Source organism: Trematomus bernacchii, unplaced genomic scaffold (genome assembly GCF_902827165.1).
Source record: "Trematomus bernacchii unplaced genomic scaffold, fTreBer1.1, whole genome shotgun sequence".
In the NCBI taxonomy this organism is placed as follows: Eukaryota; Metazoa; Chordata; class Actinopteri; order Perciformes; family Nototheniidae; genus Trematomus; species Trematomus bernacchii.
The window spans coordinates 2637382-2654490 of record NW_022987611.1 but is presented as its reverse complement, the minus strand read 5'-3'; the positions used below and the strand labels follow the sequence as shown (position 1 = coordinate 2654490).

Here is a 17109-nt window from a genome sequence, read left to right as displayed (position 1 = left end):
CAGGGCAGAATGGAAAGTTGGGCTTAGCAAGGTAATGAAGTATGGCACACGCTAAGTCAAGGATGGAGGCTTTGTCTGAATTAATCACTTCTCTGGATGCTGTGGCTTGGCTAACTTTCATATCAACAAGACTGACATATGGAAAAATAATTAGAATGGATGCAATCAACCATTAACAGCGGGCAAGCTGCATTTTTAATACACTTTTCAATGTGTATGCTGCCTGTCACTCCACTCTCTGGTCGGGGTAAAACAAACCAATCTATGGAGGTGTTAGAGTTGTAATCCAGACACATCAATGGCTGAGCTTTTCAGTATGTGCGACAATGTGACAAGGATTTACAGTGCACAGTTTTGTTCGTTGACAATGAGTGAATAGAAAAAAGTACACAGCAATTTTTTGTGACAAGAACGATTAATATAAGCCTGCGATTGCCTTCAGTCTGCGTAGGCTAGCAGCGAGGATGTGCTGCAGCGCTGCACCCCCACTGTCAGCATATCCATCTTCTGAGATTCCAGAGAACCTTTAAACAATCACTGGCCACTTTTAAGCTTTCACAGGTTTCTGCTGTTTTTACACCCAAGTTGGTGTAACAGTGCAGTCCCAACAGATCAGTACTTCTTCTTTAGTTAGGCTCAGTTTAACAGAAAGCTCAGCCTTGAGTCATTTCAGACAAGAGGACAACAGAATACACAAGTCAAGTATTGTGAGGCTGTGCATCCATCTGGACCGATGCTGAGGGCACAGGAGCAAGGTAAGCAGCTGTGCATGACATTTGAAGTTAAGCATGACTAGAAGATTCACTGTGGAAACACTAGGCTGGACAGAATGTTGAGGCATTTTGAAAAACAAAAGTTAGTGTAAATGTAAATGTGTTCACAAAAAGAAAACATATACTTCAAGATCCTAAATCAAAAGCAGCCAGTGTTTCTGGATGTTCATCTCTGCTAGGACAAGCATGCCCCAACAGATGGGGAAGGTTAGTACTAAAAACAGATACAACCACACACACTGTGGGAGTGCTCATGGCAGAACTCACTGAGAGTTCAGCACAGAGTTGTTTTGAACAACCCCCCCTACACACACACACACACACACACACAGACACACAGATGTGAAGCATCCAGATGCTCTGACGCTTAGCAACACTCCCTGACCTCACCTGTCCTCCCCAAGGGCTACACACACACACACACACACACACACACACACACACACACACACACACACACACACACACACACACACACACACACACACACACACACACACACACACACACACACACACACACACACACACACACACACACACACACACACACCTTGCCATATAATTAACAACCAAACACACTGTCTGTATAATGAATCACCGCAAGACATAGCGTGCTTACCCAGGCCAGCAAACAAGACAACATCTGTTTCCATATCCACACAGAGACTCTTCTACCACTGACTGGCCCTGAATATTTATTTGCACTTTTTTGTGTGTTGTAACTCACCAAGCTGTACAAACCTTTTCAAAAGTAATGAAGCTCCTTATGAGATGAATTGAACCAGACTGTTTTCTTGCTGTTAGCATGACTCCATGTCATCAGATACACATCAGCCCCCAGCTTCCCATGCAGGACTTTCAAATCCTTCCACGTATTTTGGACAAATTCAATGCAAGGATCCAATAAATCATTTTCTTACTATTTGTTCATCATTAAATTGGTTACATAAATAACTTGGGTGTGTCATGAAGACTAAATATTCTGATGTTTGGAGCATTCAGTCTCTCAAAGAGAGCAGTGCTGTCTTTCTGCTTTGTGGATAGGGAGAGACTCTGAGAGAGCTGCTCATTTCCCTCCACCACCCTAAAGCTATTTTACACTTGTAAAATTGCTTAAGATATTAGCAAGCAGATACAATACCCAACCAAACTTCAGACCAGTGTTTCATTGATTTAAGGATTGACTCTACAGTAATGCCTGCCTCTGGGCAATTGCAGTCAGAGAGAAGGAATTCTAACATTCAGTGGCGTAACAAGGTTGTGATTGGCCCAGGTGCAAATATTGTTTTGGCGTCTGAGGTCTCATTAGCGCCATAGAGTCCCCTATCGGTTGGGGCCCTTGGGGGAACTGTTGGACCACCGCCGAGCACAGCCAAATCCAGCCTCTCCTCCTGGCTGGCTGGAGAAGAAGGTCGCACAGCCACGGCCACGGATACAGCTTCACTTGTGGAGCTAGATGGCAATGATGGTGGTGAGCTATCGTTAGCCTCCGGCTCCGGCTGCACGGCAACATTGCTAACGTTAGCTCTTATGCTTTGGTTTGCTGTACATTATAAATGCAAGCTATTACATTTGTTATAATGCTACCGAACTTGCTGCTGCTAGCTACAGTACAGTACAGGTTGATTAAACGGTTCGCTCGTCACGCAAGGTATCACATGACATGAAAGGGAGCAAGGTCATTGGACAGAGAAATTACAAATGAATTTAGGTTGCTTGGTTACTTTGAAGACTTTTTTTTTTTTTAAATATATAAAAAAATATATATATATATATATTTTTTTTGCATGGGTCCCTAGCCGGCTCTGGGCCCCGGTGCGTTGCACCGGCTGCACCGTCAATAGTTACGCCACTGCTAACATTGGAAAGAGAGGCTCGGCACATGCTTCACACCCTTTTTTTTGGAAGAAATCTTAGCATCAGCAGACCTATCCAAGATCTCAATCTGTCAAGTTTATTTAGTTTTTGCAGCAGAAGGATCAGAGGCAACCCGCTGCAAGAAGACAGACTTCAGTGCACAGATGCTGAACACTTAGGCATGCCCCATGCTGTCTGTATGAAGTATAGAGCCACAGATACCAGAGGGAGGCTCGTCTGCTCTTATGCAGTCTATTAGGAAGAATTAGGATTCATACAAACCTAATCATATTTCTCATGCATATCAGCAGAGGTTTATTTCTGGCTGCATATGGACCCCCTCTGGGGATGAAAACAAACGAAGGCTAGCAAAAAAACAACTAATTTAATGTTAACGTAAATATGATGGTGGCCATTAAAATAGCGAGAGCATCTTCTGGGCCCCGCAGCTCTTCGTGCACTTGAAAACAAAGCCATGACACTCTGTAAAAGATCTCATTGTAGACCACTCCTCAATGTGAGTTGGTATTCCTTAAAGTTAGTCGGCTGCTGTAGTTAGTATGATGAAAGGGAAATCAGCCAAGAGCAAGTGAAGAAATACATTCGCAGCAGTGGAACCAAATGTAGGAGTTTTAGAGTCAGCCTGGCTGTTGATTACTGATACCGCAAGTGGAACAATATGCAGGTAACTTTAGCATTAAGCATGCACACAGTGTGTTAGACAGAAGAGTTAACTCCAGCCCCCCCGACAGAAAGAGAGAAACACTACTCTACCTTTCTGATGGCCGCGACCCAGCGTCACAAAACCAGAGGAGATGAAGTTGTGAAGGTCAGCGCCTCCACTGCTCAAAGAGCTCTCCTTTCCATAGTGGAGACCTGTGTGCACACACACACACACACACACACACACACACACACACACACACACACACACACACACACACACACACACACACACACACACACACACACACACACACACACACACACACACACACACACACACAGTATTTTTAAACTAGAAACATTAGTAGTAGTGTGTTCCTACCTACACAAAGCAACTCCACTACAATGGACAGAACATGAGTACCTTGGAGAGATACATGGATACCTTCCAGTTCTGCAGGGTTAATACCTGTTCTATATCTGCATTTAACCAAGTTAGGACTCCATATTATGACAATTGATACATAGATTGTTATAGAGTGCTATTAAATTGCATTAGAATAGGGAGGGATGAAACCCTCTTTAATGGTCACACATGCAGAGCACACAGCACACACAGTGAAATTTGGCCTCTGCTTTTAACCCATCCTAGTACAAGGAGTCTAGTACTAGGAGCATTAGCAGACACGTCGGATCATTTGATTTGATCTAACCTTTGTTTGACCAAGGCAACAAGGACAGTGGGAAACAGACAAATGGAAAAGCCAAATATAAATCTAAATGAAATACTTTAGTCTTAAAATGTCAGGAAATAGTGAACAATGCCTAATGCAATCTTATTTTTTCCACAAGAGAAAATGAATGATTGAAATCAATATGTTTATTATATCTTCTTTTTATTTAATGTATTGGTTTTACTTAGTTTTGTATCAAAGTGTGGCTATCCTGTGATGATGTGCATCAAACACCTCTGTAAGCTCACTAACTCCATCTCCTCATTAAAACTCATAGTTTGAAACGTGTAGTCTTCAGAGCCAGCTGACGCTGACTGAAGTTGAATCCATTGAGGACATTTATCGATCTTCACTCAGCTCTATTTGGACACTCCAGCCCCAGATCATTTAGCTCAAATAAAGATCACATGGGGCTGTGAAGGTAAAGAACACTGTGTTTGGTTTTCCATCATGTCAAATGGAGAACTTTTGCACGGTCTCTTATCCTATAGCACAGATGAGAGGGTTGGTGGGGACCATGCGAGGGACCATAGTGCGACGATCCTCAGAAAACAAAGAGAGAAAAACAATATAGTTTCCACCAGCAGCATACCAATGGTCTTTGGACTCAATCCTCTCTGTCCTGCTGTCAGCACTACAGAGAGACAATCTGCTGGGCTTATTTTCCCTTCAATCACACCAGCAATTTTGTGTGTGACATGCACTCACACTTTTGTTGTCTCACTTTGTCACCTTTGCCATTAGTAGGCCTCTTCTCCACTCACTGTGTCAACCCTTACATGAAAGAGGCCCTTCAAAAGCAATCCTCTTCTTTCCTCCTGCTCCCGTTCGCAGCTCATTAAGGTGAGGTAGCATGAAGCCTGCAGGGGAAGGCTATAAGGTGAGGTAGCATGAAGCCTGCAGGGGAAGGCTATAAGGTGAGGTAGCATGAAGCCTGCAGGGGAAGGCTATAAGGTGAGGTAGCATGAAGCCTGCAGGGGAAGGCTATAAGGTGAGGTAGCATGAAGCCTGCAGGGGAAGGCTATAAGGTGAGGTAGCATGAAGCCTGCAGGGGAAGGCATTAAGGTGAGGTAGCATGAAGCCTGCAGGGGAAGGCATTAAGGTGAGGTAGCATGAAGCCTGCAGGGGAAGGCTATAAGGTGAGGTAGCATGAAGCCTGCAGGGGAAGGCATTAAGGTGAGGTAGCATGAAGCCTGCAGGGAAAGGCTATACGGTGAGGTAGCATGAAGCCTGCAGGGGAAGGCATTAAGGTGAGGTAGCATGAAGCCTGCAGGGGAAGGCATTAAGGTGAGGTAGCATGAAGCCTGCAGGGGAAGGCATTAAGGTGAGGTAGCATGAAGCCTGCAGGGGAAGGCTATAAGGTGAGGTAGCATGAAGCCTGCAGGGGAAGGCTATAAGGTGAGGTAGCATGAAACCTGCAGGGGAAGGCTATAAGGTGAGGTAGCATGAAGCCTGCAGGGGAAGGCTATAAGGTGAGGTAGCATGAAACCTGCAGGGGAAGGCTATAAGGTGAGGTAGCATGAAGCCTGCAGGGGAAGGCTACGCATTATGAATTTATCCTCCTTGATACAAAGAAAAGCGTGACTTTCACCTCAACTACGCGCCATGCTGCTGCAGCTGAGGATTCATATGGTAATACTTTTCAATCACATTACTTCTTCACTGAACCTACATCTCTGAACTACCTCTGAGTGGGAGAATGTGAATAATAAGGTCATTATTTTATGAACGGAGTTGAGGGTGGTACTGTGTGCCTGGCATTGTGGAGGTTATCCGAATCAAAAGTTGATTAAGCTCTAACACAGACCCGGAGATGTCATTTACATGGTTTACTGATTTTACAGCATTATCAGATGCCGATGTGCTGGAGTGGAAATGGAGCTGCGCACATCATCTCCATGAAGCCGTTCAGCTGGAGCCCTGCATCGCATGTCTCCATGTCTTTATTCTTCTCTTGTTTTAAATACCATCTTTGCAAAAAGATAGCCTTTACCTGCCCTCGTGAAAATATTATACACACACACACACACACACACACACACACACACACCACACACACACACACCACACACACACCACACACACACACACCACACACACACACACACCACACACCACACACCCACACCACACAACACACACACCACACACACACCACACACACACACACACACACACACACACACACACACACACATACACACAACCACACACCCACACACCAACACACACCAGGCCAAAGGTCCAGTGTATAATAAGGGCCAGTAATGAGATGTAGGGCAGGAGGCCATTAGGTGGGGTCTCTCACATGCTGAGGTGCACTCTGGAGGAAGCTTCTATTTGACATGTTGATGTTAAAATGTGAGTGATGATCTGACCAATTCGCTAGTTGCACGGGATGACCTATTTCTATTTCCGCTTCATTGAGTGTGCGGTTGTAAACTTCGGTTCTAGGTAGAGCGAGTGAGACGGAAGGCTGACGTTAACGTTACCTCGAAAGCAAGGCAAAGAAGATGGCACAATTTTACACACGATGTCTTCAAGACCTGTTGAAGGTTACCATCAGAGATGTACATCGGCTGGTATCCCTAACCCTAAGCCTCAGCCCCGAGGAGCAAAAAGAGAAAAGGGGTTCAAGATGTACATATCCAGTTACATCGACAATTATGAAGGTACGTGTCAAACAAAGCTGTAGTTACTGGCTAACTTTGACAACTTCACAGTCTTGATACAGTGTACAGTGTTTTAATGATGTACTATTACGTGTTTTGGATAACATGAATGATGTCCAATTCCCCACAGTTTCAAACAAAGATCTACCTTCAGGGAGAGTGAGCGTCAGGGCTAGCTGTTACAGATCCATGAGGAAGCATGAAAAGCCTCACCATCTCAGAGTAGGGAGGAAAATAAAAAGTGTTCATCGGTTCAAAGCCTCAATCAGGTTCATGTTCTGGGGTTTTGATGTGGCTAGAGTAGGTAACCTGTGATTTAGGATTAAAAAAAGCCCAGCTAGCTGACGTGTTGCAACAGATTGCATAGTGACAATACATTAGCTCACATCAACTGGTAGCTAGCTATGTGTGTGTAGCATGAAGGGGCTACAGATTTATTTTCGTTTTGTAACCCTCTCGTGTAAAATGATAAATACATTAGCTAAACCCAAACTTAGCTTTCATCAAAGATTATTAATGAGAGGTTGAAAACCGTCTCTGCTTTCATGGAAACCCCAGAAACTGGTTGTGACGGCTGCTGTTCTTTACTGTATGGTTAGTATAATCCATGTAGGGTCCAGTTATTTGTATGGGCCAGTGTTAGGTAAGTGCTGGTTTTGTACCCTACATCTATGTTAAGCTGTTCAACGTTCTACTAACACTATTTTATGTAGTTATAATATAATAATAAGATAATAAATTGAGACAGCTGAGAGAGTTTATCTGTTTGAATGTCCTTAAATTACAGTATTCCAAACAGCAGAACTTCTGTGTATGTGATGTGACTGATAACCTGACATGGTTTAGCCTTTTCCCACACCTACTACTTGCCTGATCAGCCTGCTCTCAGCTTTCTCATTTGTCTGTGTTGTATTGAAGCAGTGTCCTAAATGTAAAATGACTGACATTCAAAGCGGAAGTACTCGCCCTCACCCCCACCCGCCGGAGGTTGATAGACGCCATCTTGTGCACAGAGCGAGTTGGGAGCCAGCGAGGTCACAGTGGAGATGTAATACCTCTCCATAGGTTGAGGTGAGGACGTGTGTGTGTGTGTGTGTGTGTGTGTGTGTGTGTGTGTGTGTGCGCGGGGGGGGAGCATGGCAGGGTGAAGGCTCACTTAATGTGATTATAAAAGTGCCTTTTGATGAATATTAAAAGTCATTAAATCACTATTTGGAAATGTAGACTACACTTCCTGTTGGGTCAGGTGGAGGCTGCTATATAGCTGGAAATGTTTTCTATCATCAGACCTGTAATGGTCCGCAGCAGCTGACCTTTACTGCTGCTCAGACATAGACACTGGCTCGACATTTGAACATCGTCATGCTTCCTTCTTGCTCATTCTGGTTCTTCTGGTGCAGTAAACACAGACCTAGAACTCATACAGTGTGTGCTATATGGAGAATCGTTTCTGTTGAGCAAACTGTGACAGAAGAAGCAGCTACTCTCTGCACTACCTGCAAACTACATTTCATCATCCTGCACATTAAGAAAGTGTGTATGAGGAATGAGCAATACTTTTAAAAAACCCAACAGAGGAAACTCTTTGCCTGTGGTGTCTGCTAAATAAATCAACTTCATCTGAAGCGAGCTGTGGGCCAAAGTGCATTACTCACAAACAGTTCATGTTGACTTTAACCCGAGGCGACCTCAGTGAAGGTATCTCCTCCTTCCTTCCACAGTGTTTACACCCTGACCTAGAAGAGGAAGTGAGCACGCAGCAATGCAGAGTGGATGCCAACACAAATAGCAGCACTTGGGCTGGTATCAGATTATGCTGTCTCTACTCTTTTGCTTTAGGGTCTGTTCTTTTAAAACTATTTATCGTTCTAAAAATGCAGGAACGTTTTGCAGTGCACCAAGGAATTCATGTCCTTGGTGACACTACACGAATAGGAAGAAAATAAATGAGTATGTATTTTTGGAATTGAGCCCAAACAAAGCTGAGGATGAAAGACAAGACTTTGGTGTGGACGTGATTTCTGCTGAGAGCCTCTGCGTGGTGAGAGCCTCTACGTGGTGAGAGCCTCTACGTGGTGAGAGCCTCTACGTGGTGAGAGCCTCTACGTGGTGAGAGCCTCTACGTGGTGAGAGCCTCTACGTGGTGAGAGCCTCTACGTGGTGAGAGCCTCTACGTGGTGAGAGCCTCTACGTGGTGAGAGCCTCTACGTGGTGAGAGCCTCTACGTGGTGAGAGCCTCTGCGTGGTGAGAGCCTCTGCGTGGTGAGAGCCTCTACGTGGTGAGAGCCTCTACGTGGTGAGAGCCTCTGCGTGGTGAGAGCCTCTGCGTGGTGAGAGCCTCTGCGTGGTGAGAGCCTCTGCGTGGTGAGAGCCTCTGCGTGGTGAGAGCCTCTGCGTGGTGAGAGCCTCTGCGTGGTGAGAGCCTCTACGTGGTGAGAGCCTCTACGTGGTGAGAGCCTCTGCGTGGTGAGAGCCTCTACGTGGTGAGAGCCTCTGCGTGGTGAGAGCCTCTGCGTGGTGAGAGCCTCTACGTGGTGAGAGCCTCTACGTGGTGAGAGCCTCTACGTGGTGAGAGCCTCTACGTGGTGAGAGCCTCTGCGTGGTGAGAGCCTCTACGTGGTGAGAGCCTCTACGTGGTGAGAGCCTCTACGTGGTGAGAGCCTCTACGTGGTGAGAGCCTCTACGTGGTGAGAGCCTCTACGTGGTGAGAGGCCTCTGCGTGGTGAGAGCCTCTGCGTGGTGAGAGCCTCTACATGGTGAGAGCCTCTACATGGTGAGAGCCTCTACGTGGTGAGAACCTCTACGTGGTGAGAGCCTCTACGTGGTGAGAGCCTCTGCGTGGTGAGAGCCTCTACGTGGTGAGAGCCTCTACATGGTGAGAGCCTCTGAGAGCCTCTACATGGTGAGAGCCTCTGCGTGGTGAGAGCCTCTACATGGTGAGAGCCTCTGCATGGTGAGAGCCTCTGCGTGGTGAGAGCCTCTACATGGTGAGAGCCTCTGAGAGCCTCTGCATGGTGAGAGCCTCTGCATGGTGAGAGCCTCTACATGGTGAGGAGCCTCAGCATGGTGAGAGCCTCTACATGGTGAGAGCCTCTGCATGGTGAGAGCCTCTACATGGTGAGAGCCTCTGCATGGTGAGAGCCTCTGCATGGTGAGAGCCTCTGCATGGTGAGAGCCTCTGCATGGTGAGAGCCTCTGAGAGCCTCTGCATGGTGAGAGCCTCTGCATGGTGAGAGCCTCTACATGGTGAGAGCCTCTACATGGTGAGAGCCTCTGCGTGGTGAGAGCCTCTACATGGTGAGAGCCTCTACATGGTGAGAGCCTCTACATGGTGAGAGCCTCTACATGGTGAGAGCCTCTGCATGGTGAGAGCCTCTACATGGTGAGAGCCTCTACATGGTGAGAGCCTCTGCGTGGTGAGAGCCTCTACGTGGTGAGAGCCTCTACGTGGTGAGAGCCTCTGCGTGGTGAGAGCCTCTGCGTGGTGAGAGCCTCTACGTGGTGAGAGCCTCTACGTGGTGAGAGCCTCTACGTGGTGAGAGCCTCTACGTGGTGAGAGCCTCTACGTGGTGAGAGCCTCTGCGTGGTGAGAGCCTCTACATGGTGAGAGCCTCTACGTGGTGAGAACCTCTACGTGGTGAGAGCCTCTACGTGGTGAGAGCCTCTGCGTGGTGAGAGCCTCTACGTGGTGAGAGCCTCTACATGGTGAGAGCCTCTGAGAGCCTCTACATGGTGAGAGCCTCTGCGTGGTGAGAGCCTCTACATGGTGAGAGCCTCTGCATGGTGAGAGCCTCTGCGTGGTGAGAGCCTCTACATGGTGAGAGCCTCTGAGAGCCTCTGCATGGTGAGAGCCTCTGCATGGTGAGAGCCTCTACATGGTGAGAGCCTCAGCATGGTGAGAGCCTCTACATGGTGAGAGCCTCTGCATGGTGAGAGCCTCTACATGGTGAGAGCCTCTGCATGGTGAGAGCCTCTGCATGGTGAGAGCCTCTGCATGGTGAGAGCCTCTGCATGGTGAGAGCCTCTGAGAGCCTCTGCATGGTGAGAGCCTCTGCATGGTGAGAGCCTCTACATGGTGAGAGCCTCTACATGGTGAGAGCCTCTGCGTGGTGAGAGCCTCTACATGGTGAGAGCCTCTACATGGTGAGAGCCTCTACATGGTGAGAGCCTCTACATGGTGAGAGCCTCTGCATGGTGAGAGCCTCTACATGGTGAGAGCCTCTGCATGGTGAGAGCCTCTACATGGTGAGAGCCTCTACATGGTGAGAGCCTCTACATGGTGAGAGCCTCTGAGAGCCTCTGCATGGTGAGAGCCTCTGCATGGTGAGAGCCTCTACATGGTGAGAGCCTCTACATGGTGAGAGCCTCTGCATGGTGAGAGCCTCTACATGGTGAGAGCCTCTACATGGTGAGAGCCTCTACATGGTGAGAGCCTCTACATGGTGAGAGCCTCTACATGGTGAGAGCCTCTGCATGGTGAGAGCCTCTACATGGTGAGAGCCTCTGAGAGCCTCTGCATGGTGAGAGCCTCAGCATGGTGAGAGCCTCTGCATGGTGAGAGCCTCTACATGGTGAGAGCCTCTACATGGTGAGAGCCTCTGAGAGCCTCTACATGGTGAGAGCCTCTACATGGTGAGAGCCTCTACATGGTGAGAGCCTCTGAGAGCCTCTGCATGGTGAGAGCCTCTACATGGTGAGAGCCTCTACATGGTGAGAGCCTCTACATGGTGAGAGCCTCTACATGGTGAGAGCCTCTGCATGGTGAGAGCCTCTACATGGTGAGAGCCTCTGAGAGCCTCTGCATGGTGAGAGCCTCTGCATGGTGAGAGCCTCTGAGAGCCTCTACATGGTGAGAGCCTCTGCATGGTGAGAGCCTCTGCATGGTGAGAGCCTCTACATGGTGAGAGCCTCTGCATGGTGAGAGCCTCTGCGTGGTGAGAGCCTCTACATGGTGAGAGCCTCTGAGAGCCTCTGCATGGTGAGAGCCTCAGCATGGTGAGAGCCTCTGCATGGTGAGAGCCTCTGCATGGTGAGAGCCTCTACATGGTGAGAGCCTCTGAGAGCCTCTACATGGTGAGAGCCTCTGCATGGTGAGAGCCTCTGCATGGTGAGAGCCTCTACATGGTGAGAGCCTCTGAGAGCCTCTGCATGGTGAGAGCCTCTACGTGGTGAGAGCCTCTACATGGTGAGAGCCTCTGAGAGCCTCTGCATGGTGAGAGCCTCTGCATGGTGAGAGCCTCTACATGGTGAGAGCCTCTACATGGTGAGAGCCTCTACATGGTGAGAGCCTCTTCATGGTGAGAGCCTCTGAGAGCCTCTGCATGGTGAGAGCCTCTACATGGTGAGGATCAGGGGAAGGCTGGACCTGATTCCCACTTTGGACCTAAGTTGATAAGATCCTCTTGGGCTAGTTGATTAACGAGCTCTCTCCACTTGATCTAAAGTGTCTGAAAAGGCCTCTGGATGTGAAGTGCCATTCATGACTCCAGCCGAGGACCGCCTCACCTAAGAGGCCTACCTCCCCGCTCTGTGCATAATGCCAATTTAGGTGCACATGAATATGCATTTTTCTCTGAAAGCGAGTAGGCTTCATTTCCACAGCACCTTAGAGCCATTGGAGGCATGGAGCGGAGCTCACCATTTATCTGCGCACATTAACCACGCTTTGCTAAGACTGTCACTGCCTTTCATGTCCGGAGAAAAGGGGGGCTTGGCTTTGTTGTGTTCTCTTTGCAGTTATTGTGTGCAAACAGGCTGAAAGGTCTAAGCCTACTACCGGATAGAATGATAAATGGATGGCAACCTTTACTGAGTATAAATGCATGCAAGGTCGTAGTGAAGGCAGCCCGCCACGTGCAGCTGCGTATCAGCACGTCCTCTGCAGGGCAGGAAACCCACCGAAGGATAGAGTGGTGCTGCATATGAGTGATACGCAGTAACTGTTACAAGCATTCATGTGTTTTCATGGACAGCAATGCAGCAGAAATAGGCCAACTTTACATGACAAGAGTCTGTATGCACAATATATTATTTAAAGAACAAGACACACACATATTTAGATGTCCTGTAGCTCCAATCCACGGTAATACTACATGCACGGTTTGAGCCGCTGTGTACTGCAGTACACTCAGAAGCAAACATCCTTACTTACATCTTTTAATGCCCTGGTAACTTTAATCAACTTACATTTTCTTTGATCAATATGTAAATACTTACATGTCTGAATAATCAGTAAGTCACAATCTGTGGTGGGAAAATACTTCCAGATCCACTTGTCACATTGCCAGAAAAGCAGTAGCATGATTTAACATCTTTATATCAAGACAACATATTTCAAAATACAAGCACGTGCATGAATCTCTTAGAAGCATTATCATTGGTTACAAGACGTGTTATTTGATATAAAACCCTTAACTGTGACTTTCCATTTGGCATTGGCGTTCAGTAGCAGCAGGCTGCTGAGGCCATCTTCTTGATCCCAAACAGATACATGTGATGTTCCAAAGGGCCCAAAGGAACTGACCCTTTCTGGGTAATAGTGAGGACAAGACAGTGCACTGGAAATACTATCTCTTGGTGGAGAATAGATGTTTTTCTTAAACCCATTTTTGAACAACACTATTTTGTTGTTTTGATCTGTAGGATGGAAGTAAGACATAGGGAGAATGGTGATTATTACGCAAAGGCAGAGTGCCTCTAATATCTCTGTTTCACTAACACAAACTAAAGTTATTTAATATGATCTTGAATGAGATTAAATCCTGTTGTGAATTATTTGGAAAATCCTAGGGAGTGACATTTCTCAACCCATGAAGGAAAATAATTATAATTGTTGTTCTAATTCAAATTAGACAGATTTCTGGAGGCATATGTTCTTCACTGGACCGGAGGATTCACACAGTGATAGTTGATCCTCTCCTTGAGTGTCCTTGCGTCTTTGGATCTCTTTCTTTCTTGGACTCTTGTGTTCCTGCACAGTTTTCACCTATAATGTATGCTCCATACCTGTTCTCTGAATGTCGGGTTAAATCATGCCCTGTGCCTTGTATCTAATTCACCCTGAGTGATGCAGAGGACGTCCCTCAGCCTGTCAGACGGCAGGGCTGCACCACGCTGCCAGCCTGTAATTATCTCCACTAGCAGACCCCTTTTTTCCTCTCACTCTCTCCCTTCCCCTCAAATGGGATGATTACTGGATGTTATCATTGGAGAAACACTGCTGAAAGGGCTGAGCACAGTGGGTGCTTTTTGGAGGAGTGCCAAATTCTGCATGGAAAACATCAATGTACCCCAAATGCTTTACATAGACACACTGAGGTTGATGTGGGCTAAAGGTTGAGCACTGAATCAGCCACAGAGACTGGAGGGTGAGAGAGGACTTACCATGGTTGGACTTGGAGCTGTGGACAGGTGTGTAGTGGCTCTTGGATGAGGTTCTGACTGGCGTGTTGTCTTTGGGTGAGCCGTTCATTGCTGCAAAGTTCTCACAGTCATACTGCGATATGGGGATGGGCCCCTGCTGCCGCAGGATGTCTGCAAGGGCCCTGGAAAACGAATAGACAAGAATGACTGTTACCACTGCACCATGTTTGTCTGTCAGTGCAGCTGAACTTGTTAAAGATGAAGTGATAGCGTGTCTGTTCTTTCATGCAGAAGGCTGCTAATTGTTCACACAGTTTTGTGCTATCACGGTTCAGCAGGGCTGCTGTGTTTCGTTCATTTTTTATTCTGGGAATATAACAAATGTTCATTTGCAAGAGAGACAACATTTGGTGCATGAGTATCTTGTCTAATTGGGTTGAATTTGAATGTTTTTCAGACCGCACACCAGGTGCATATGGAAGGAAGGAGCCCTCGAGGGAGGAGAGTGGAAGAGAGAGAGAAGTAATCATGATGAAAGAAAGTTCACAAAGTGTTTGTTTGCCATTGCTTTGGGGAATTATATCAAATGAGTGTTTCAGTGCTGAAGCAATTCAAAGCTTTTTGTATGACAAATGTGTCACCTAACATAACCTTTGCTTTTACATTCATATTTGAATGTTACTGCGACCCCCCCCCCCCCATCATTCCTGTTTCTTCTTGAGTGTGCAGTGATGCGTGCATGATGTCGCACGAACTTGATACAGCCCATACAGTTAACACTATCCATTATTCACAGTCTTTAGATTGCTCATGTGTTGAATTATACATCCAATAAAAAAAGCTATTCAATCTTGAGGAAATAATGTGTGTCAGCATTGTTCCCTGATGGAGCTGCAGTACAACATGTGCTCCAGCGCCATGCTGAAGCCCCCGGAGGAGAGACAGCTTTGGAAACAATATCCCATCTCTGCTCACCATTCTGCAGATCCCCACTTGAACACAGCAGACTGTGACTGGGGGGGGGGGTGTTGACAGCTGGCTGCTTTGGCTTGGTTATATGGACCAAGTATATGGGCTAATGTGATTCAAGTATGCGAGATGTTATTATTTTGTCCTAGTGTCAGTCTGAATAATATTGAATGAAATAGGGAACAAACACATTGACTTACACTTTAACTACAACTAGGTTGTATTATGGTACATTGGAAACTACTGCACTCAAAATGACTCCATGCTTGTTTTCGTACACGAGACCTTTGTCTGCAAGGAGCTCTAGATGTCTGTCTCTATTTGTTTGTGAACCTTACTAAGGAGAGAACATTTCTGAGAACAGATGGAGTAGATTGTGTGTGCTTCAAACACATTGCACGCATTGCACAAGTCATTCTCACGTAATATGTCATTTTAAACTGTGCATCCGACTCACCTGTGAATATTCATCTCCTGAGGGGGCTCTGTGGCTTTGTCGTACGCCACTTTGACTGACAACCCCAGCACTATGATGAAGGCTATGACCCCACAGGTGATGTACACCGCCGTGTTGGTCTGATCCATGCTCGGATCGTACGTTTCTCCGGTCGGTATGGGGGACGGGACCACCGTCTGCACCCACCTCGGTTTTTGGTAGTTCTTGCAGGCTTTCTGGTCCAGCCGGTCCTTCATGTACTCGCAGCAGAAGCGCAGGTAGCACGTCCCGCAGCAGTACCGGTGGTTCGTGTTGTTGCACTCGAACATTTTGTCATACTGCCCGCTCACGTCGTAGTAGCCCAGGCATGTGTCGTGGTTGCTGGCGGGCGCCGGCGGCAGGGTGTTCAGCGGGACAGCCGAGGGCACCACGGTGGCTTTGGGAGGCTTTCGGGGGGGCGCCTGCTTGGTTTTCTTCCCGCCTGTAGCTGCGCCCAGCGCGCACAGAGGGTCCAGGTATATGAGCAGCAACAAAATATGCCTTATCCCCATGGTAGTATGAAGAACTCAAGTATTAGGTTGTGTTTTAGCAAAGAGTCTTCAACTCTGGTTAAACATGCACAGGGTTAGTCTTGTTTCGCCACCGAGTCTGCGGCTGATGGCTCAGTGTCCGGTGCCGCCGTCATGCTGAAAACAACTCTGCGTAGACAGCTGTCAAGGGCATTCCTCCACTGTTAGTGTGCCACGGACAAGCTAAAGCTCGCTGCAACCTAGCGGGGGGCCGTGCCAGGGTAGCCCCATGTCCTGTGCTCCTAACCCGCTCTGAGCTCTGCTCGGCAGCGTGTGAGAGCCGCGGTGTGTCGCTGTCCGAGGTGCTGATATTTGAAGACAGTCACTTCTGCTCGAGTCAAAGTAAGGCTGGAGAAACAAATAAGGCAAACGGGCTCATTAGATATATTCTCACGTCAGATGCACGTCATTATTAACAAGTAGGCTTTACACGTCTACATAACTTGACAGATTGGAGTCCTGAAAATGATCCTGTTTGAAGTCGTTCGTGCAGTTTGCATGACGCACTCCACTTGATAACACCCACACACACAACAGATTCTTAATGAATGTTCTCTCTGTGCTCAGCATCACACCACCGTCTCTGCATTCAAATCAACGTGGATACGGGACAATTACTCTGCATGATTCTATTCATACAATTCTAAAATACTGTCATCAATTGTGACATTTTCTGTAATTTTTGAAAGAGAGGGAGTGAGAAAAGCCAGCCTACCTCAGTTCGGAGACCCGCTAGGGAGGAGCTCCGTCTGTGTCTCCGACAGTGAGGAGAATATCGGAGCAGTGAACCTCTCTCACTCCCCCCCTCTCTCACTCCCCCCCTCTCTCTCCCTCTCTCTCCTTTGCTCCGTGCGTCTCGTCTTTCTCCCTCCCTCCGCTTCTTACATCATTCTAGTCAAGTATTGGCAGCCCCCCACCCCCACCCCCACAGTTGCCTAACCTTTGAACAGCTGACTGTTACTGAGGCAGCTCTATGCCTATGTACAACATCACTTTCAGGATGACATACTTTCTCTGCTCTCTCAGCTCACACTTCATGTTCAGTTGAAGTTCAGATCATATCTGTCAC

General features: G+C 47.4%; 1 protein-coding gene across 4 annotated transcripts in view; it reads right to left on the bottom strand.

The window, feature by feature from the left end:
* The window catches only part of LOC117483616 (protein shisa-6), a 69815-nt gene extending 53793 nt beyond the window's left edge, over nt 1–16022 (bottom strand). For 3 of the 4 annotated variants that reach the window (XM_034131990.1, XM_034131991.1, XM_034131992.1), the window contains exons 1-3: nt 15493–16022; nt 14088–14248; nt 3407–3508 (exon numbers count right to left, since the gene is read on the bottom strand). In XM_034131990.1, coding sequence (XP_033987881.1) covers nt 3407–3508; nt 14088–14248; nt 15493–16022 — 793 coding nt within the window. The remainder of the gene's footprint in view (nt 1–3406; nt 3509–14087; nt 14249–15492) is intronic. The other variant, XM_034131993.1, reaches the window with a different exon arrangement.
* Nucleotides 16023–17109: the final 1087 nt, after the last annotated feature.